Below are 23,835 nucleotides of genomic sequence, written 5' to 3'. Positions count from 1 at the left end.
ACAGATGGATGTAGTTCTTCTGTTACACAATGCATTGTTAGAAAGGAAGGAGAAGAAGTGGTACACAAGTACGATCAGCATGCTACAGACTTGTGTCACAACCTGAGCCAGGCCAAAGCATCAGTGTATGAAATCTTTGCATGAATATATGGATTAGTGGAAAGTTGGTATAAGAAGTGTTTAACTCAGGTCATATGACAATGTCACAAATAATATGCATTGGAAATTTGAGACAACTTGTATTAGGCACCTCAAAACACTGGAGAAATTATACCTTCACTAAATCCACCAAATCTGTTGATAAATAAAGCAGTCCACCAGAGGTATCATCTCCCCAAGCCATTTTGCTCAGCATCACGCACTGAAATCTCAAAGTCAGTTTCATTTGACGTGTTTTCCATATGCCTGACACCACACTCCTGAAGCAACTGTTCTGCTGTGAAGGAAGAATCTCAGGAAACCAGTAGAAAGGTTTTGGTGATATCCTCAAGGCATTCCTGAGAGCATCCTTAAAGAAGTCAAACACATCTGTCACTCCTGGGGAGACCCACCAAACTGGAGCAGGCTCATTCAGAAGGCACTAAACAATGGAAGTCATGATTTGGACTGGGGTATTTAAAGTTAGAGATCACACAATCACCTGATGAAGGAACAGCACTCTGAAAGCTAGTGCTTCCAAACAATGAAAACACTCTGTCAGAAGTGAGCTAAGGGAAAAATCAAGATGTTGACCTGAGTCCACAAAACCTCCATGCTATCTACCTACCCAATCCTTCAAAGACCACCTCTGTCTGTAGGGGCAGGATTACAGATCACACATTGGACTTATCAAGCATCTCAGAACCCAACAAACCAAAGTGAAAAAAAATCAAGTCACCCACAATCCTAAGGGAGCACCTAAGAGACATACAACAGCACCATCAGCAGGAACGCAACAACATCACAACACCACATTTTACTTAAAGAATATTGCATCTGTATAGCATCTTTCACATCATCAGGGTACTTGATAAAGCTTCTATCCGATGTAAGATTTTAAAAAAACATAGCTGCATTTTGAATGTGTCTGCCAACATCTATCCATGAGCATAAATGAAATAAATAACCAGTCTTATTGATGGAGTTGGTTGCACAGATAGGGGGAGTGGTGATTATCAAGAAGAATGCCCCAGCTTGCCACTGAAAGGTATTTTTAATATTCACTTGAGAATTACAGATTATTTTGTAATTGAAAAATAGACCACCTGCCAATGCAGAGCCCCATCGATACTGCGCTGTGGACAGAGATTACTGTACTTGTTCAATTCCCTGAAGTGTTGATCAAGTCCTCAACCCACTGACTCAGAATTGAAACTGCTTTCCATGAAGTAAATTGCTTACTCATTTTTGACTCTCCTTGTTCTTTTTTCCATATGAGTAGTTTGCTGATTTTACTTCCTCAAAGTTTTCAGGAGTAATTTTCAGTGGAGATATTAACTAATCAACCCATTCAGAGATGTAATTATACATCACTGGAGTAGGTGAGACCTGAACCCAAACCCTGGCCTCCTGGTCCGTGATAGGGACACTACCAAAGTTTAGTATGGCGTTCATCCACAGATTCAATCAATAAGCACATCGACCTGGACCCAATATACCAGCCACTGCAGTGGACAGCTGGAACGGACAACCGGAAGCGGCAGATACAAATCACTATAAATGCCGGAGGAAACATCACAGAAGCGCTTCACAGAAGGCTCCCAAGCACTGAGGATGTCACCTAGACAGGGGATGAAACGTCTGCAACACAAATTCCCACCTCGGCGAACAGAACCACAACAGGGACACTGCCAGTTCAGGGTGAAGTTATGTTCTCAACGAGCTGTTCAGAGATGTCATTGCACAATCTCTCAGGCCTCCTAGTTCAGTGGAAGGGATACTAGCGTTGCACAAAAGCCACCATAAAATCAATCCATTCAGAAAGGTTATGACACATAAGCAGAGGGGACTGGAACCTTCTTGCTCAGAGATCGGGACAGTACCACTGCACAACCTGAGCCCTAACAGTGAAGCATTTACATTGTGGCACAGGCACTACTGGGATTTGAACTCAGAATTGCCCCTTTTTAACCAAGCAGATACTTTAACCAACTGAGCCACACCAGTCCCAGCTCAGAGTGAGGAGATATTTTCCAATCAATCTGTCCAGATGGGACTTAAATTCAAGCTCCCAATTCAGAGGTAGGGATGCTACCACTGCTCCATAAGAATTCTCAAGTTCAGTGATCTTTATAAATTAAAATGAATGTCGTTTCTGGACCTTGTTAATTAATTGCACCAGGTAGACTAGATGTTTCCAGAGTTTTGAAGCTCAGTAAGTCAGACTCAACATTGACCACCAAACATCCAATAAATTGTGAAGTGGTTGCTCCCCATTATTTAGCGCCACTGTTTGATATATGAACATTGCGGAAAGTCTTTGTTCCAAAGTTTAACCTTTCCTGATTCCAATTAGTAAAATACACCCTGTTGACCACCAATACAGCAGTTGATAAGTGTGGTACTGGAAAGGCACAGCAGGTCAGGCAGCATCTGTGGAGAGAAGTCAGAGATAATGTTTCAGGTGAAGTGACCCAGCCTCAGAACTCAATTGTCAGTCTTATCACAATGACGTTTATTTAATGAAGAAAATGAAAGTGTCAAACTGGGGTTGAAGATGTTCTGAAGGTAGACTTGCTTCACTTTTGACTGAAGTAAAGAATGCTTTCTTTAACATCCAGAACATACTGAGAGTGAGTGTTTCAAACTATCGCAGGCTGTGAATGGTTAAAAATAAATTGTGAAATGCACTTAAACAGTGCCTTAAAAAATGTACAATTACAACGCAGCAAGGTTTAGAAACTTTCCGCTAACCACTTCTGTTATTTGCAGCAAAATAAGAAGTCTTCAAATCCACTGGCAAATGGCAGTTTTCCAAATAAAACAGGAAAGCTTTTCTAAGCGTTGTGGATTGTTATCCGTGGGGAGACATTACATTACAGGCTAATAACACCTTGCCTGTAAACCTGTAACGTAACAAAAAAATCTCCTATTTACTGCCGTGTCATATAGAAAATTACATCAGGACACACCCTAGAATAATGAGAAGTGCAAAACTGAAACCCAGCCAATAGATTGTCCGCGAGCGACCGGAGACACTTCAGTTCTCAATAGTTTCTGGGGCTTGGAAGTTGTAACTGCCGAATTCGCCGGTGAGTATTCCTCTGAACACACTGTCTACTTTTGAGATCTCTTTGTCCAAATCAGACGTGGAACAAGATAGAAAGAACTAGCCTGTCTTTTGAGACTGGTCTTTGTCTGAGCTAACGTTGTAAACTCTTTTAAAATCGTATCTTCACATGACAAAGTTACAGAAACAGTTCAGGGAAGATCCGGTCTCAATCTTTGATCAGCATTTTAAACAGTCTCCAGTCTGAGAGCCCCCCCCAGTGCCGGGAAATGAGGGTGAACTCTGGGCACTGGTATGTTTACTTATATTTAATCTGAAGTATCTCCAGAACAGAAAGAAAGGTGTATCACTTGGGGGATTTAAGTCTTTCCTTGTCGAAATCTATTCAGTTAAGGGATGCTGCGTTTTAATTAAAACAGGCACAGTCAATCAGCGCACCTGAAATACTGCTGAATTGTTTCCAAAGACTACGCCAATTAAATTTAATCAGATTCACTCCAACAATAAATCTGGCAGTCTGATTTATGTACGTTAATCCGTACTTTATGGGAACTGTCTTGTGATTTGAAGTTGTGCCTGTCAATAATTAAGGAGCATAAAACTCCTGCTTACCCTCTTTCTATGTTTCTAAAGCTTGCTGTTGTTACATTTTGTGCCTATAAGTCATTGAATTGTATTTTAAGGGTTTCCACAAACAGAAAGTCCACCAGTTTAAATCATTACTTTTAAAAATGTTTGATGGTATAATGACGATAGGCCGCTGCGCCATTATTTATTGTTTAATTGTATTTTAGTTTGAAAATATAAAATACTCAGAGGAAGCTCTCCAGCCCGAAACCTGAATCCTTCAGATGTTAGTATGAGAGTACAATTTTACAAGTTGCTTTGAATCAACTAAAATATACCCAGATGCTTGGCACTGCACCTTTAATTGATGAAAGGCACTGAGTTAAGCTTTTCTGAGGGGATTTTGTCTCTCCCTCTCTTTTTACAGTTCCAGATCGCACGCCATCACGGCTGAAAAACAATTTGTCTCCCAGAACCTCTGGCAATCTTAATTTAAAGCTGGCTGGTGCATCTGTTGTCCCTTCCTCTGAATCAACAGTGAATTGAAAGGCTGTAGTTCAGATTTGGCCAAGGAGAGAGAGCTGTGTTGAACATAATTTGCATTTGTTGGATTGAGAGATTTAACACAGCTGTTGGTTTTCGCAATAGTGCTCAATGATCATCCCTCTGTCGGCAATTAAAACTCTTGCTGAACTGTTGCTAATATGTGGATGAATCTCCCTTTCTCTCTCTTCCTATCGACTTTTAGGCCTTCATTAAGGTTAGTTTATTTCAATATTAATTTCCCTACCTAACATTGCTGAACACTGTCAATACCTCCCCAAGTCTTTAACAGCTTTATATCTGGGAAAGGGTGCTGGTTGTTAAACCATAATAAATATAACATTTCAGGAAGTTCACATCGTTAGTCACTTCACACAGCTACCACTTCATATTATAGGGCATTATGTAGCATAATTCCTGTTTCAGTCCCATGAGCTCTCTATGTCATTCTTCCACAATTGCAGCAGTTGCCCATTGACCTGCAGTGAGGGTGAAATTGGTTAGAATCTGTAAAAGGTCAGCTAAGCTGGAAATGATGTGGAGGTGCTGGTGTGGACTAGAGTGGACAAAATCCGAAGTCGCATTACACCAGGTTAGAGTGCAACAGGTTTATTTAAAATCACAAACTTTAGGAGGTCACTTCACCTGACAAAGGAACAGTGCCCCAAAAGATTGTGATGTTAAATAAATCTGCAAACTGATGTTGTGAGACTTCTGACTAAGCTAGAAAGCAATGGCTTCAAGGTTAACTTCAGGAACTTCACCAGCACATTGCTGAGAGAACGTTTTACTAACAAATCTGCTATTTCTTTGGGTAAGTCCAGAAAAATATCCATCTTCTCAAGTGAATGTAAATGACTCCATTTCAAAGAGAGCTGTCCCACAGTGTTCTGGCCAATATTTGTTCCTCACCCATAATGGATAACAGATTGTCTTCCCATTACTGGCCACCCTTTTGTCTGTGGAAGTTTTCTGTCTGCAAGTTGGATGTTGCATTTCCTACCTTATAAATATGACAGTATTTCAAAGTACGTAAGTGGCAGTAAGTACTCAAAACCTACTGAGTTTTTGAAGTTAAAAATCACACAACACCAGGTTATAGTCCAAAAGGTTTATTTGGAAGTACTAGCTTTTGGAGCACTGCTCTTTCTTCAGGTAGCTGTGAAACAGGATCATAAGACGCAGAATTTATTGCAAAAGATCACAGTGTCATGCCTGCCACTGATACGATATATCAAAGCTTTTTACTATCAATTGAGCATTTTTGAAACAGCATACAGCAATCTGACATAAAGACCAATGTAATAGTGACCAGATTATGTGTTTCAGTGTTGATGGAATGATAATTATTGGTCAGAAAAAGTTCTTCCAAACAGTTCCTACAATCTTTTGTCTCCATCTATAAGAATCAGTAAAGCTGCAATGGTAAATGTCATTAAGAAGCAAGGTTTCCCCCCACCCCGGTCAAATCCAGAATTTTCACCATTAGTCTAACCTACTTTTGGATAGAAGGCAAAATGCATTGGCATCAACATGGCAGCCCAATTTAAATGGCAAGGACTGCATTAGAATCTGAATCAGAGAAAATTAGCCCTGTAAGTGAGGAAGCTGGTGAGTAAGGCCGTAACTCATGTCTTGTCATTTAGTGCTGCACCCCAGAGCTTCAGTGTATTGTAGTGCACCATCACCACTCATCCTCGGTACTATAGTTGTTTGGTAAGTGTTAAAGACACACAGCCAATAGCTATATGCTCTCAGCATTCCAATCGCCACCCAATAGGATTATTGACCTTTACAAGACCTGGCCAACCCTGTTTACATATATCACCAAAACACAAAATAATTTGTTTTAGGAACGTCTAAACGAGATCAGTCCATTCAGCTCATCAGTCCTGTACTGCCATTCAATTAGATCATGGCTTGTCTGTATCTTATCAACATCTTCCCACGTCAGTTTTGTAACTCCTTGTCAGATGGCCAAAAAACAGCTTGCAGTTTCTGTTTTGAAATTTTGAATTGATCAAAACTTTTACATTCCCAAATCAGGAAAAAGCCCCACATTCCATTACCTGTGCGAACATGCTCTGACTGTGTCCCTGATGCCCAACCCTCACACCAGAAGGAATACATTTTCTCTACGTGACCCTTGTAACTTTTTAATCTTCATATAGATTATACCAATTGCATCACCACTTAATCTTCTATATTCAGGAAATATAAATTTAACAAGTTGGCCTTGTAATTTAATGCTTTTTATCCAACATATCCTTCTGCAGTGCTTAGAATGGATTGATTTGATTAGATTAGTTTAGATTAGATTACTTACAGTGTAGAAACAGGCCCTTCGGCCCAACAAGTCCACACTGACCCTCCGAAGAGCAACCCACCCAGACCCATTCCCCTACATCTAACACTATGGGCAATTTAGCATGGCCAATTCACCTAACCTGCACGTCTTTGGATTGTGGGAGGAAACTGGAGCACCCGGAGGAAACCCACGCAGACACAGGGAGAATGTGCAAACTCCACACAGATTGTACTGCTCCAAATGGATAAACCAATACTTTGTATAACTCGCATAAATTTTTTCACTTTTTCAATCCAGTTTCAATGTTCCATTGCCTTTTCTTTTATCGTTGTCCACTAATCCTTAATGGTTTTAGCACTTGGACTTATGTTCCTCTTTTCCATACTTACATTTTTTTCATCATTTAGAAAATAGCCCAGTCTACTTTTGTGAATCTAAAATGGATGCCCACACGCTTTCCCACATTGAATTCCATCTGCCATCATTTTGCCTATTTTCTTAATCTAGTCAGGTTATTTTGCAACTTTGTGCTCCCACCATCATTACTTATTGTGCCTTCTAAGTTGGCGTCACCAGCAAACTTGGACATATTTCTTCTGCCCTTTTGTAATATTTTGGGCTATGACAGAATTTTTCCCTTTCTAAACATGATGTCAGAAAGAGGAAGAAACTTCTACATTCCCAAGCTGGGTCAACAAAAAGTTAGCAAGAAGTTTTGGAGATCTTGTTCAAAGCCAAGCAGTTGTTAAGCTTGCTACTAACATTTCACAGTCTTCTTTTCATCACCCGTTTTCGCTAATCTTCCTGACTATCCTGTTTCCGGGTGGCATTTTCCTTTACCGCACTGACCTTGTTCAAGTAGCACCTCTTTTCCGGGAAATATATAATTTTAAAATCAAGTCCCAAACTTTTAAAAATCCATTATCAGTTTTCACTTATTATGTGGGAGTGACGTACCAAAATATAATGTTATTAAAACTCGTGTAAATCTGCAATATTTTTGATAATGCTAAGGATTCTTACCGAATTATTTCACTATGTATTTAATTATTATAAAGTTTTAAATCATATCATTGTTTAATTGGCTTTCCACACTAAACACAATTCCACCTTCATAAATCTATGCTTAAGGTCTTGATTTTTAAATCCAGGATCAACCGTAGTCTTTCGGCTCTATATATTTCTTAGACCCTCAAAATTTTTTTCAAAAACACAACTAAAGCTAGTGTTTATAGATTTCCTTTTAGCTATTGCTTACTCTATGGATGCCATTGTTCTCAACAGTTTTTCAATAGATGTTGGATAGTACAGCTTTTGCTGCATCATTGCATTTTCCATGGCCCTCTAGAAAAGATTCCTCATGCTTTGGGTTGATCTTGGAACACAGTTTCAGGGTGAAGCAACTGTCTGAAGGAAATGTGAACCCAACTCGCCCAGCAAAGTTTGAACCTAACTCATCCAGGAACAGTTGCCTGTTAATGTATTGCTAACTGTTACATGTCATTGATACCAGTGAAATATGAATATAGGCAGACAATCCAATTGTGTTTTTACCTGACATAACTTCAACTAAAATTGTCTCTTCAAGGGTTTGGCTTTCCCTGTACCATCCATTCTGTTCATCAATATTAATATCACTCATCAGTTAAACAGATGAAACATGAAAAGCAGTTGTTCAGTTTTTTTTGCTGTTCTTTTTGTTTTAGATTGACAAGTAAATACACTCCAGGTGCAATGGACTGGGGGACTCTGCAAGGTGTGCTCAGTGGAGTGAACAAATATTCAACCGGATTTGGACGGATCTGGCTCTCTGTAGTATTCATCTTTCGAGTACTGGTCTATGTGGTGGCAGCAGAAAGTGTGTGGGGAGATGAGCAGAGTGACTTTGATTGCAATACCCAGCAACCTGGCTGTCCAAACACTTGCTATGACCATTTCTTCCCCATTTCCCACATTCGGTTATGGGCTTTGCAACTAATCTCTATCACCACACCTTCCCTGATGGTAGTCCTTCATGTGGCCTATCGAAAAGAGAGGGAGCGGAAGCACAGATTGAAGTATGGCGAGAATTGTTCCCAATTGTACAGAAATGCAGGGAAGAAACACGGAGGGCTCTGGTGGACGTATTTGATCAGTCTAGTATTTAAAACTGGTTTCGAAATCGCTTTCTTATATATACTCCATCGAATTTATGATCGTTTTGATTTACCTCGTCTTGTCAAGTGTTCCATGTTCCCTTGTCCAAATATAGTTGATTGTTATATTGCCAAACCAACGGAGAAAAGGATCTTCACATACTTCATGGTTGGAGGATCAGCTCTTTGTACCGTCCTTAACATTTCTGAAATACTATACCTACTCTTCAAACGATGTTTTCGATGTTGCAAAAGGAAAAATGAAAGGGAAGAAGACACCGTGGCAAAGCCAAGAGGAAGACTTCTTCATAAAGATACTGTCGAGAATGGAATTTGTCTGGAGGAATACATCCACAAGGCCTAACAAGCACTGTTGTCAATCAGTATCAACATCTTTTTCAATGACATGTTTTGGAAAAGCTTAATATGAACAAAATGTTCTTATTTTTACCAGAAGAGATACAATGCTTATAAACAAATAAGACTCTGTGAGCAAGTATTGCAAAAGCCATCTATATCAGACTGGCTAAGAACATTCATACCAAATTCAATTTGATTCTTACCTTTCTATGTCTGTTTGAATTTTATTTTTACTGTAACCTTGTATTATGAGCAAGTTCAACACGTAGCTTCAACACCGTATTTGAGGCTAGTCTTTGAATTAACTCTAAGGTTATCAATCCACATCCTTACGATGACAAGTTACCAATGGAAAGTGGAAGCATTGTTCGAGTTTGTATTTTCATTGGACGAGCAGATGCATAGCTTATGGAACATTACCATTGAATAAGCAACAGCATGAATAGAGCTTACTCATGAAGGGACAGTTCAGGATTTGGAGAAAATTAATTCATCAATAGAGTAAAAAGGACATGAGCAGAGCATAGGCAAGCAAGTGAAGAGCAGAAAGCACATAACCACGACAGGTTTGACATACTCAGACACGAAGAACAATTGCAGCAGGAAATCTTGAACTATCAGAAGGAAAGCGAGAAGTATTGTGGAGGATTATGTGATATTTGAAATAATAGACAAATTACATCATGAACTGTACAATATGCCAGTACAGAGAATCACAGAAAATCTCCTGATTAAAATACGCTGTATAAATCAATGAACCTTATTGTAAGAGCAGCAAATTTCACAAATTTCCAAAAAAGATCTCCAAAATTATAAGTATTGGGAACAGAACTTGATTCATACAGTCACCATTGAACATGCCTCAGATTTTCAGCTCAGCAATCTCAACTGAGTTGTTCAGTGCTGAAACATTGCTGTATTGTTGGAAGTGCCACTTTTCTGATGAGGTGTTAAGTCAAGGTCTTGACGCCCCCTCAGGTGGATGTAAAGGATTTTAGTGCACCATTTTAAAGAAGAGCTGGGTAGATAATTCTGGTCAATAATAATTCCTGGTGAGCAACTATGTTAAAAGAGTGTTGTTTGTGGGATCTTCCAGTGCACAATTCACCTCATGTTTTCTACATTACAACAAGTGAATACAGGCACAAGACAAATCAAAACATTTCTTTCTTCTTGAGATTTGAGCTGGGTGACACTGGATACTCAAGTTTTAGAAATAAGGATGCTGCAGTTGTCAACAGTTTGGAAATATTTGTGGTAATATATCAAGAAGCAGAGAAAGAGGAATGTTGCCATGGTGCACCCAGACCATAGGGCTGCTCTCTTATTAGAGAGAGATGACGGGAATGTGGTTATATGAGTGAAAGAAGTGTCTGGTATGTAGATCATGTGGTGCTGACAAGCACATGGAGCACAGAAAATAGAGAATGGAAAAATACATCACTGCCAGATTAGCATTCAATTCTTATTTATTGGAGAGCTGCATATGCATTATCAACCAGTTTTACACTGTCAGTGATGACACTCAGTGCAATCGGGTCTGTCTTCCCCCTCAACTATCATTATTAAGGTTAAGAGAATGGCACAATACATACATATGGATACCAGATTAAATAATTAACAGCGCCAATTGCAACAAAAACAATTTTAATTGTACTGTGTACGAAACAAAACCTTTGGCACAAATTGCCACACTGCCTGCAGACAGAATCAAATAATAATCAAGGCTATATATAGTGTTATTTCTTTTACTTTATATATTTGTTTACAGAATGTGTTCATATCACTGGTAAAGCCAGAATGTATTCCCCAGCATTCAACTGTGTGGCTTGCTTAGCTATTTCATTAGGAGAAAGTGAGGACTGCAGTTACAGGAGATCAGAGTCGAAGAATGTGGTGCTGGAAAAGCACAGCTAGTCACACAGCATCCAAGGAGCAGGGTAATCGAAGTTTCAAGCACAAACACATCATCAGGAATTCCTGATGAAGATCTTATGCTCAAAATGTCAATTCTCCTGCTCCTCGAATGCTACCTGACCGGCTGTGCTTTTCCAGCACCACAATCTTTGACTTAGCTAGTTCATTACTCTGCATTGCAATAAGTCTGGAGTACCATTCAGACATCTTTCTTCAAGATAAAGAAGCCTTGCCTGAAGTTTGGACATTAAATTAAAGGGGTTTTTGCTTGGTCACTATTATTCAAAAGAGTTTTTTAATTCCAATTTTTTTTAAAAACTGAAATATAAATAAACCAGATGCCACAGTGTGATTTGAAATCATGTCATTCAATCATTAGTCATGGCTTCTTTTATTACTACCTCAAGAACCATTCCCTCACCACTGGATTTAGTTGAAAATTTTCCCATAATAAACCATATCAATAGGGTACATCATTATTCTTGATACAGATAGTTACAGATTTAAATGACTTGTATTGTTATAATTTCCTCGAATTTCTGCAGTGGTCCTCAAGACATTCATTGAAAAGGGGGAGTGACTTGTTGACATGGTATGATCTATTGAAATCAAAACAAGATTGAGCATTCAGAATTAATCTAACTGATCTTTGTTATCGTTTACAATATTGCAGAGAACTGCTGGAGGACTCAGAATCTGTAAACAACTCAATCACTGCTCAGGCTTGTGAGATGGTGGCACTTCAAATGATTTCTGTTATAAACTCAGTTGTAAATGGAAGCCCCAGTTAAACAGTATAACACGTGATTTGACAACTAGGCATGTGCCGATTTCCCCAACTGATACCATTTTATATTAATATTTATTGAATTTTCTGCACTAATCATGGATTGCAGATATTAAATATGGCTAAGATTGTGCACAAGAGAGAATCTCTTATTATTTATTTACAATAAGATTTCAGTACAAGCTCTGTCAAATTGGACTTGGCCTGATATTCTGGCTGTACACACTGCAATCCATACCTAAGTTATCAAGATGGAGCCAATACTCATGAGCATATCTCTGCAAAATAACCCATTGTTCTCTTATCAATGGAGTCCCAAAACCTTAAATATGTAAGAGACATTGTCTATGTCACTCTTTACCCATTATTATAACCACTGTTATGAATTTAATTATCCTTCAGCACTGAGATTTTGTGTAACTTAGATATCCAGTGCCAAAATCCAGAATCATTTATTACTGTAAATCCAAATCATCATTCTTTAGTTCCATCCTTTCAGAACCACGGCCACACAGTGAAGCTCACTGACATTAGGGACATCACACCATTTACACTCCATACCATTAGCATACTATGTAATAATAATGTAATGAAGAATAATTTTATGAAAGAAATTGCCACCCCTAATTGGTAGTTGCCCATAAGAGAAAGCTGAATGTTTGAACTTGAAAGGGCAATGGTGTCATTATCTATTACTAGATCGTATCTAGCAATGAAAAACTCAAACTGTGACTGGAAGTGCCCATTCAAACTTTGTGTCAAAAGAAGGAAATAGCTCTGGAGTCTGAATTTCAGACATAAAGATTCTCAAAAAGTATATATTTTTTTCTATCTTTGTTACATATTTAGTACATCTGATATATTGTTACTGCTGTCTACGTTTTCTAAATAAATAGCTTTAAATATATGGAGTCACAAACTGAATTTGTTTTGTTTTGTTCAGCAAGAAACCTAACACCATGTTTAAGATTTTTCAACCAACTGCTGAGATTTCAGCATGTGTAGAATTGTTTTCTCAATCTCTGCGCGAGTTTTTTTTTGTGTAGAACGAACCCTAATTAAATCCAGGGAAGAGGTTAAAAACAAGGGCTGCAAATACTGGAAACCAGATTCTAGATTAAAGTGGTGCTGGAAGAGCACAGCAGTTCAGGCAGCATCCAAGGAGCAGTAAAATCGATGTTTTGGGCAAACGCCCTTCATCAGGAATAAAGGCAGAGAGCTTGAAGGGTGGAGAGATAAATGAGAGGAGAGTGGGGGTGGGGAGAAAGTAGCATAGAGTACAACAGGTGAATGGGGGTAGGGATGGAGGTGATAGGTCAGAGAGGTGGGTGGAGTGGATGGTGGAAAGGAAGATAGGCAGGTAGGACAAGTCATGGGGACAGTGCTGAGCTGGAAGTTTGGAGCTGGGGTGAGGTGGGGGAAGGGGAAATGAGGAAACTGGTGAAATCCACATTGATGCCCTGGGGTTGAAGTGTTCCGAGGCGGAAGATGAGGCGTTCTTCCTCCAGGCGTCTGGTGGTGAGGGAGCGGCAGTGAAGGAGGCCCAGGACCTCCATGTCCTCGGCAGAGTGGGAGGGGGAGTTGAAATGTTGGGCCACAGGGCAGTGTGGTTGATTGGTGCGGGTGTCCCAGAGATGTTCCCTAAAGTGCTCTGCTAGGAGGCATCCAGTCTCCCCAGTGTAGAGGAGACCGCATCAGGAGCAATAGATACAATAAATGATATCAGTGGATATGCAGGTGAAACTTTGGATGTGGAAGGCTCTTTTGGGGCCTTGGATAGAGGTGACGGAGGAGGTGTGGGCGCAGGTTTTGCAATTCCTGCGGTGGCAGGGGAAGGTGCCAGGATAGGATGGTGGGTTGTTGGGGGGCGTGGACTTGACCAGGTAGTCACGGAGGGAATGGTCTTCACGGAAGGCAGAAAGGGGCGGGGAGGGAAATATATCCCTGGTGGTGGGGTCTGTTTGGAGGTAGTGGAAATGTCGTCGGATGATTTGGTTTATGCAAAGGTTAAAAATGTGTTGCTGGAAAAGCACAGCAGGTCAGGCAGCATCAAAGGAGAAGGAGAATCGACGTTTCGGGCATAAGCCCTTCTTCAGGAATGAGGAGGGAGTGCCAAGCAGGTTAAGATAAAAGGTAGGGAGGAGAGACTTGGGAGAGGGACATTGGGAATGCGATTGGTGGAAGGAGGTTAAGGTGAGGGTGATAGGCCGGAGAGGGGGTGGGGGCGGAGAGGTCGGGAAGAAGATTGCAGGTCAAGAAGGCGGTGCTGAGTCCGAGGGTTGGGACTGAGAAAAGGTGGGGGGAGGGGAAATGAGGAAGCTGGAGAAATCTGTATTCATCCCTTGTGATTGGAGGGTTCCTAGGCGGAAGATGAGTCGCTCTTCCTCCAGGTGTCGTGTTGCCATGGTCTGGCGATGGAGGAGGCCAAGGACCTGCATGTCCTTGGCGGAGTGGGAGGGGGAATTAAAGTGTTCAGCCATGGGGCGGTTGGGTTGGTTGGTGCGGGTGTCCCAGAGGTGTTCTCTGAAGCGTTCCGCAAGTAGGCGGCCTGTCTCCCCAATGTATAGGAGGCCACATCAGGTGCAGCGGATGCAGTAAATGATGTGTGTGGAGGTGCAGGTGAATTTCTGATGGCTATTGAAGGATTCCTTGGGGCCTTGGAGGGAAGTGAGGGGGGAGGTGTGGGCGCAAGTTTTGCATTTCTTGCGGTTGCAGGGGAAGGTGCCGGGAGTGGACGTTGGGTTGGTGGGGGGTGTGGATGTGACAAGGGAGTCGCGGAGGAAATGGTCTTTCCGGAACGCTGATAGGGGTGGGGAGGGAAATATATCCTTGGTGGTGGGGTCCGTTTGGAGGTGTCGGAAATGATGAAGGATGATCCGATGTATCTGGAGGTTGGTGGGGTGGTAGGTGAGGACAAGTGGGGTTCTGTCCTGGTGGCGATTGGAGGGGCGGGGTTCAAGGGCGGAGGAGCGGGAAGTGGAGGAGATGCGGTGGAGAGCATCGTCAATCATGTCTGAGGGGAAATTGCGGTCTTTGAAGAATGAGGCCATTTGGGTTGTTCGGTATTGGAATTGGTCCTCCTGGGACCAGATGCGGCGAAGGCGAAGGAATTGGGAATATGGGATGGCGTTTTACAGGGGGCAGGGTGGGAAGAGGTGTAATCTAGGTAGCTGTGGGAGTCAGTCGGTTTATAGTATACGTCCGTGTTGAGTCAGTCAAAGGTTGACAGGGTGGAAGGTGAGCACCACGGGGGTTCTGTCCTTGTTACGGTTGGAGGGGTGGGGTCTGAGGGCGGAGGTGCGAGATATGGATGAGATGCGTTGGAGGGCATCTTTGACTACGTGGGAAGAGAAATTGCGGTCTCTAAAGAAGGAGGCCATCTGGTGTGTTCTGTGGTGGAACTGATCCGCCTGGGAGCAGATACGGCAGAGGCAGAAGAATTGGGAATACGGGAAGACATTTTTGCAGGAGGTAGGGTGGGAACAGGTGTAATCCAGGTAGCTGTAGGAGTCGGTGGGTTTGTAAAAAATGTCGGTGTCAAATCGGTCGTCATTAATGGAGATGGAGAGGTCCAGGAAGGAGAGGGAGGTGTCAGAGATGGTCCAGGTAAATTTAAGGTCAGGGTGGAATGTGTTGGTGAATTGCTCAACCTCCTCGCGGAAGCACGAGGTGGCGCCAATGCAGTCATCAATGTAGCGGAGGAAGAGATGGGGAGTGGTGCCGGTGTAACTACAGAAAATGGACTATTCTACATAGCTGTCAAAGAGACAGGCATAACTGGTGCCCATACAGGTGCGAATGGCTACCCATTTAGTATGGAGGAAGTGGGAGAAATTGTTGAGGGTGAGGACCAGTTCAGCCAAATGAATGAGAGTGTCAGTGGAAGGGTACTTTTGGAGACATCGGGAGAGGAAGAAATGGAGCACTTGGAGGCCCTGGTCATGGCGGATGGAGGTGTAGAGGGATTGTTGTGGTTCTGTTCGCCGAGCTGGGAATTTGTGTTGCAGACGTTTCGTCTCCTGTCTAGGTGATATCCTCAGCACTTGGGAGCCTCCTGTGAAGCGCTTCTGTGATGTTTCCTCTGGTATTTATAGTGGTTTGTCTCTGCTGCTTCCAGTTGTCAGCTCCAGCTGTCCGCTGCAGTGGCTGGTATATTGGGTTCAGGTAAATGTGCTTATTGATTCAATCTGTGGATGAGTGCCATGCCTCTAGGAATTCACTGGCTGTTCTCTCTTTGGCTTGTCCTATAATAGTAGTGTTGTCCCAGTCGAATTCATGTTGCTTGTCATCTGCGTGTGTGGCTACTAAGGATAGCTGGTCGTGTCGTTTCGTGGCAAGTTGGTGTTCATGGATGCGGATCGTTCGCTGTCTTCCTGTTTGTCCTATGTAGCGTTTTGTGCAGTCCTTGCATGGGGATTTGTACACTACACTGGTTTTGCTCATGCTGGGTATCGGGTCCTTCGTTCTGGTGGGTTGTTGTCTGAGAGTGGCTGTTGGTTTGTGTGCTGTTATGAGTCCTAGTGGTCGCAGTAGTCTGGCTGTCAGTTTGGAAATGCTCTTGATGTATGGTAGTGTGGCTAGTCCTTTGGGTTGCGGCATGTCCTCGTTCCGTTGTCTTTCCCTTAGGCATCTGTTGATGAAATTGCAGGGGTATCCGTTTTTGGCGAATACATTATATAGGTGTTCTTCTTCCTCTTTTTGCAGTTCTGGTGTACTGCAGTGTATTGTGGCCCTTTTGAACAGTGTCTTGATGCAACTTCTTTTGTGTGTGTTGGGGTGGTTGCTTTCATAGTTTAGGACTTGGTCTGTGTGTATGGCTTTCCTGTATACCTTTGTGGTGAATTCTTCGTTCGGTGTTCTCTGTACCATCATGTCTAGGAATGGGAGTTGGTTGTCCTTTTCTTCCTCTCTAGTGAATCGGATTTTTGTGAGTGAGGCGTTGATGATCCAGTGTGTGTTCTCTATTTCTGTGTTTTTAATGATTACAAAGGTATCATCTACATATCTGACACAGAAGCGCTTCACAGGAGGCTCCCAAGCACTGAAGATGTCACCTAGACAGGGGACGAAATGTCTGCAACACAAATTCCCAGTTTGGCGAACAGAACCACAACAACGAGCACCCAAGCTACAAATCTTCTCCCAAACTTTGTAGAGGGATTGGATATCCATGGTGAAGATGAGGCATTGGGGGCCGGGGAATCGGCAGTCTTGAAGGAAGTGGAGGGCATGGGTGGTGTCTCGAATGTATGCGGGGAGTTCCTGGACTTGGGGGGATAGGACAGTGTCGAGGTAGGTAGAAATGAGCTCAGTGGGGCAGGAGCATGCTGAGACAATGGGTCGGCCAGGCTGGTCAGGCTTGTGGATCTTGGGAAGGAGGTAGAACCGGGCAGTGCGGGGTTCCCGGACTATGAGGTTGGAAGCTGTGGGTGGGAGATCTCCTGAGGTGATGAGATTCTGTATGGTCTGGGAGATGATGGTTTGGTGATAGGGGGCGGTAGGAGGAGGTGTCTTCGAGTTGGTGCCTGGCGGTGTAGAGGTCAGTGCGCCAGACTACCACTGCACCCCCTTCATTTGCTGGCTTGATGGTGAGGTCGGGATTGGAGCAGAGGGAGTGGAGGGCTGCACGTTGTGAGGATGAGAGGTTCGAGTGGGGGAGGGGGTTAGGTTGAGGCGGTTAATGTCCAGGCGGCAGTTGGAAATGAAGAAGTCGAGGGCAGGTAATAGGCCAGCGCGGGGTGTCCAGGTGGATGCAGTGTGTTGGAGGCAGGCAAAGGGGTCCTCGGAAGGTGGGCGGGAGTCCTGATTGTAAAAGTAAGCTCGGAGGCGGAGGCGGAGGCGGCGGAAGAAGTGTTCAACGTCATGGCGTGTATTAAATTCATTGATGTGTGGACGGAGGGGGATGAAGGTGAGTCCTTTACTGAGGACTGATTGTTCGTCCTCAGTGAGGGGGAGGTCTGGAGGGATGGTGAAAACTCAGCAGGGCTGGGAGCTGGGACCCGGTGTGGGTGTGGAGCTGGGGGGGGGCGGAGCCTGTTACTGGAGTGAGCGTGGTGGTGGGGGGAATGGGGGTGGAGTCATGAGCAGGGTTGGTGTTCCCCTCAGGGTTCTGGGGGGTGGGAATGGTGACAGTAGGATCTGTGGGGTGCGTGTCAGCAGAATGCAAGTGAGTGGCTTTGGTGGGGGCGAAAGTAGTGGCAAACCTGGCAGTGGGAGGGGCGGACGTCACTGAGCTTGTGACATCAGCAATGATGTGAGGGGCGGAAGTGATGTCGTGTGGTGCATGAGGAATTGTGAGGGGTGGAAGTGGCGTCATCGATCACCGTGGGGATGGTAGCTGCACCAGCCGCATGGCTAATGGTGTCAGAGCAGTTCCAGAGGCTGGGGGAATCTTCTGGAATATTTGAGGAGTGCTGGTTATGGAGGTGAGTAGATAAAAGTTTGTTGTACTTACAGTTTTTGGTGTTTGAGACAGTGTTGAAATACTGTTTGTTGAGAGTATGAATTCTCCTGAGAATATAGTAAAGGAGCGGTCCTTTGCAGTTCTGAGAAAGTGTGGCCCTCAGCTGAGGCAGGGCAGGGAAGTTGGGCTTAGGTTGATAGCAGTCAAGATTTTAGATCTTGTGGTTTACCACTGACCAGAAGTTAAACTGGGATAGCCATTAAAAATACAATGGTACCAAGAGCAGATTGGAGATGGGCAAGTCTGCAATGAGCAACTTTCCACTGAGTCACCAAGGCCTCATTTGGGCAAAGCTCAGATAGAATAGTTTCCACTTACCTGGATTGGTGCAGCTCCAACAATACCATAGAAGCTTGACACCATCCAGGACAAAGTAGTTAATTGATTACCATTCCATCCACCTTACACATTTAATCCCACCCCACTGATACCTATGCATTGGCAATTGCATTTTCACCTGCAAAGTGCACTGCAGCAACTCATCAAATTTCCTTAGCACTTTCCAAAGCCACAATCTCTACCATCTCAAAGAACAAAGGCAACAGATACATGGTAACGCCACAACCTGCAGGTTTCACTTCAAGTTACACACCCTCTTGACCTGGAACTATCTCACCATTCCTTCACTGTTGCTGGGTCAAACCTCTTAGGACTTCCTTCCTAACAGTCCTTTGGATATTCATGCACCAGATGGATTGCAACAGTTCAAGAAAGTTGCTCACCACCACTTCATCAAGGCCAATTAAGGTGTGACTTTTAGAACTATGGATTATGTAAACTTATCTGGAGTTGATGGTACTCTCCATTGCTAAGTCCCATAATAAGCCAGGCCTACTGATCAGTGCCATGGTGCAATGTTCCACTATCAGGTGTTTTAATATGCAAATTTCACCCCAATGAGTTATCTCCATTTTATAATAGGCAACAGGTGTTTTTATTTAGATAGTGCCTTGAACACAATACAGAAGAGCCTCATTAGAGCAATATAAACCACCATGTCGGGATGGCACAGTGGGTCAGTAGTTAGCAATGCTACCTCACAGCACCAGGGACTGGGGTTCAATTCTACTTTAACACGCTCCTGATCTTTGGGCACCCGGTACGGAGGAAGGAGGGCAGGTCTGAAGATCTCCTCGTGGGTCTGCTCCTGGGCCTGGCCAAACTGGCCATCAACAGGTCCAGGCAGCGGGCCGTGGAGGGGGTCGTTAGGGCCTACTGCCTGCCCCTCTTCCGCGGTTATGTTAGAGCCCGGGTGTCCTTGGAGAAGGAGCACCGGTGTCGACCAACACCCTGGAGTTGTTCAGGGAGAGGTGGGCGCCGCAGGGAGTGGAATGCATCATTTCTCCCTCCAACTCTATTTTGATTTAGTCCCTACCCTGCCCTTCACTGTTTTGATCACACCGCACTGCCCTTTGATGTGAAGGGCAGTGTTTGTCACTGGCCACCCGGGTGTTTTCCTATATTCCTGGTGGTGGAAATTGAATAAAGATTGGTGCACTTTGTGTCTTGCACTGTGTCTCACACCTGCACACACACACCATGGTTGCTGGGGATAAAATAAGCACTACCGCACTTAGGTGGTAGTGTGGGGGTTAAAAAAAGAAAGGGGAAAAAAAAAAAATCATGTCGCACACACCATGGGTGCTAAAGGAAAAAAAAAATAAAGAAAAAAAAGAGAAAAAAGAAGAAAAAAAAAGAAAGAAAAAAAAAATAAACCACCATGTCGGGATGGCACAGTGGGTCAGTAGTTAGCAATGCTACCTCACAGCACCAGGGACTGGGGTTCAATTCTACTTTAACATGCTCCTGATCTTTGGGCACCCGGTACGGAGGAAGGAGGGCAGGTCTGAAGACCTCCTCGTGGGTCTGCTCCTGGGCCTGGCCAAACTGGCCATCAACAGGTCCAGGCAGCGGGCCGTGGAGGGGGTCGTTAGGGCCGACTGCCTGCCCCTCTTCCGCGGTTACGTTAGGGCCCGGGTGTCCTTGGAGAAGGAGCACGCGGTGTCGACCAACACCCTGGAGTTGTTCAGGGAGAGGTGGGCGCCGCAGGGAGTGGAGTGCATCATTTCTCCCTCCAACTCTATTTTGATTTAGTCCCTACCCTCCCCTTCACTGTTTTGATCACATAGCACTGCCCTTTGATGCGAAGGGCAGTGTTTGTCACTGGCCACCCGGGTGTTTTCCTATCTTCCTGGTGGTGGAAATTGAATAAAGATTCGTGCACTTTGTGTCTTTCACTGTGTCTCACACCTGCACACACACACCATGGGTGCTGGGGAAAAAAATAAGCACTACCGCACTTAGGTGGTAGTGTGAGGGTTAAATTATAAGAAGAAAAAAAAGGTGAATGTTCCTGATGGTGGAATTTGAAAAAAAATTTTAAAAAAATTAAAAAAAAGACGAAAAAAAAAGAAAAAAAAATAAACCACCATGTCGGGATGGCACAGTGGGTCAGTAGTTAGCAATGCTACCTCACAGCACCAGGGACTGGTGTTCAATTCTACTTTAACACGCTCCTGATCTTTGGGCACCCGGTACGGAGGAAGGAGGGCAGGTCTGAAGACCTCCTCGTGGGTCTGCTCCTGGGCCTGGCCAAACTGGCCATCAACAGGTCCAGGCAGCGGGCCTTGGAGGGGGTCGTTAGGGCCTACTGCCTGCCCCTCTTCCACGGTTACGTTAGGGCCCGGGTGTCCTTGGAGAAGGAGCACGCGGTGTCGACCAACACCCTGGAGTTGTTCAGGGAGAGGTGGGCACCGCAGGGAGTGGAGTGCATCATTTCTCCCTCCAACTCTATTTTGATTTAGTCCCTACCCTCCCCTTCACTGTTTTGATCACACAGCACTGCCCTTTGATGTGAAGGGCAGTGTTTGTCACTGGCCACCCAGGTGTTTTCCTGTCTTCCTGGTGGTGGAAATTGATTAAAGAATTTGTGCACTTTGTGTCTTTCACTGTGTCTCACACGTATACACACACCATGGGTGCTGGGGATAAAATAAGCACTACCGCACTTAGGTGGTAGTGTGGGGGTTTAAAAAAAAAGAAAGAAAAAAAATAAACCACCATGTCAAATTGTGACACATTAGGAGATGACAGGCAGATGATCAAATGTTGCTTTTAAGGAGCATTTTAAAGAAGGAAAGCAACATAGATTGTGAGGTTTGGACAGCAAATTCTCAAGGCTCAGGCCCTGGCACCTGAAGGTATACCCACCTAGAGGTGCAACACTTCAAACTGAGAATGTTCACATGGCCAAAATGGATGGTGCACAAATATCTCAGAGGGCTGTGGGACCAGATTAGGTGGCAGAGAGTTTTGAATTAAAGTGCTGCTTAACCTGGAAGCAAGGTAAGGCAATGAATGATTGGTGAACATAACCTGGACTAGGGTATAGGAATGAAGTGACAGAGGCAGATGATCGATTGTCTCAATGGCAAAGAGCTTCATGATCTCGTCGAACTGATAGAGGTGAGGGTGGAGACATTGAGAAAGGTTTCAGAAGATGATTTACAGTAGAGAAAGAAGAAATCTGGGATTACCAATGCATTTAAAGATGAGCCTGGAAAGTGAGCAATTTTGGAAAACAAAGATGTTACGTACTCTAGTGAATAAGATCTGGCAGTGAATGGTTAAACCAGTTGTAATCCATATTCATTCTGCATCCCTTGGAATTAATGAAATGGAGAAAGAGCTGTACCATGGGACCAGTTAGGCTGGGAAAGATTAATGCATGGAAAACCTACTGTGGTGAATGGCAGAACAAAGGCAAAACAGTTTGAGTTTAGAAGTTGCAAGTGTGGGCTTACACTGGGTGCTCCAGTTTCCTCCCACAGTCAAAAGATGTTCAAGTTAGGTAGATTGCTCATGCTAAAATACCAATAGTGTTCAGTAATGTGTAGGTTAAGTGCCTTTGCCATGGGAAATGCAGGGTTACAGGGATAGAGTGGGGGGATAGGTCATGGTGGGATGCTCTTTGGAAGATTGGTGTGAACTTGTTGGGCCAAATGGCCTGTTTTCCACACTGTTGCGATTCTATTAAAAAAACTACTGAATAGATTTGGGATTTGCTCATTGTGATGCAACTCTATCCATTTCAGCCACTGAAAATTACATTGTGTCATTTGGGTCATTTTTTGATTGTGTGAGTGAACTGCAAGTCCTCCCCTGACATAGTAGGTATTGGTTAAATGCACCAAAATGAGATAGGATTTGCTATTTATGTATATGGTATATATTATTTTAAGTGTGGCATAATTATTGCCAAACATCTTCTGAAACTAGCTTTTACAAGTAAAAGGCTGGATTTGGTGTTCCTGCCAATGGGTCCCACTTCTGGTTAAAGAACTGCTAGGAGACTAACATTGGTCTGATTGGGGAGACCTGACTAAGTTAAATATGTGGTCAGTGTCAAGCCTTCCCCAAAATTTTGAAGTGCAGCGTCCCATGAGAGAAATTGGCATGTCAGTGTCAGTGTCACTGGGAGTAGTGGCTGCTGCTCATACCGCACCTACCAGAGACACAGCATCAACGAGGAAACCAGGTTTCACCTATGGGATGGAGGTTGCAAGGATTAACTCCACTGAAGAGAGGGTGAGGTAACTCAAGTGCATCAGCAGTGGATGGCTGTCTGGTGGCAACCACTTCCCCACAATTTCTGATTCCTTGTCTGCCAATTTGGGCAATAAGTGTCATTGAAAAGAAGCACCTCATTGGAGGCCACTGGCAGACCTGCCAGGGCTTACTGCTCAGTTTTTCTGACATCTTTGGAGGAATCTATGAGCCACCTTTACGTCCTATTTAGGTCAGGGATAATGACGATTTAAGTGGCTCATCAGTGAGCCTAATGAGCCAGTGCCAGGTTCCCCCATCAGCCGATTGCCAATGCTGAGTTAATGGGGGTCAGTTTTCCCAACTGAGGGAAATGGGTGCAGAGCTTCCCCAGCAATTATGGGGGCGTCACATTCTACCTAGCCAAGAATCTCATTCTTTAGGTGCCCTCATGTGGCACATTGGTAGCGTCCCTACCCCTAGTCTGGGAGGCCCAGGTTCACGTCACATCTGCTCCAGAGGTGTGTAATAACATCTTTGAGCAGGATAATCAATAAAACAATTTGATAACAAAAGTCCTTCAGCATCTATATATGTTGGGGATACAAAAAGATTGCATGTTTCAAAATTCTTTGATCTCTGATCTTTCTTTTAATTTCGTCTTTAAATCCCTCTATTTTCTTTTCTATATCCAATATGATGTTCAATTTACTTTTCTAACATACACTGCTAGATCAGACTCTTCAATTTGAGATTAACGAGTTGCACTGTTCAAATGCATGACAGATGCGATGTTGAGGCATAATTAACTGACAGGAATATTTGTCACAAGGCCATTGAAAGTCTATAACCAAATGGTAATGAACAGCAAGTGCCACTTACCCTTTGGCCACAATAAAAGCTGGAATGATATCTATCATTATTAAACTAGCATGCCACTCAAATTATAACGAGTAATGTTATCAGGTATTGTTATAACTCAAATTCTTGAAATAAATTTAT

The 23,835-nt window shown here is 43.5% G+C and overlaps 1 protein-coding gene across 1 annotated transcript; it reads left to right on the top strand.

Moving 5' to 3' along the window:
- Positions 1 to 2,980: 2,980 nt before the first annotated feature.
- Positions 2,981 to 12,732, top strand: LOC122563721 (gap junction beta-3 protein-like). Its single transcript, XM_043717858.2, has 2 exons — positions 2,981 to 3,230; positions 8,333 to 12,732. The coding sequence occupies exon 2, from the start codon at positions 8,361 to 8,363 to the stop codon at positions 9,123 to 9,125; it is 765 nt and encodes a 254-aa protein (XP_043573793.1). The 5' UTR covers positions 2,981 to 3,230; positions 8,333 to 8,360; the 3' UTR covers positions 9,126 to 12,732.
- Positions 12,733 to 23,835: the final 11,103 nt, after the last annotated feature.

The sequence above is a fragment of the Chiloscyllium plagiosum genome, unplaced genomic scaffold (assembly GCF_037043375.1).
Source record: "Chiloscyllium plagiosum isolate Xiang-an unplaced genomic scaffold, Cpla_swu_hap1 HiC_scaffold_30, whole genome shotgun sequence".
Classification (NCBI taxonomy): Eukaryota; Metazoa; Chordata; class Chondrichthyes; order Orectolobiformes; family Hemiscylliidae; genus Chiloscyllium; species Chiloscyllium plagiosum.
This window is presented reverse-complemented; position numbering and strand designations above follow the sequence as displayed.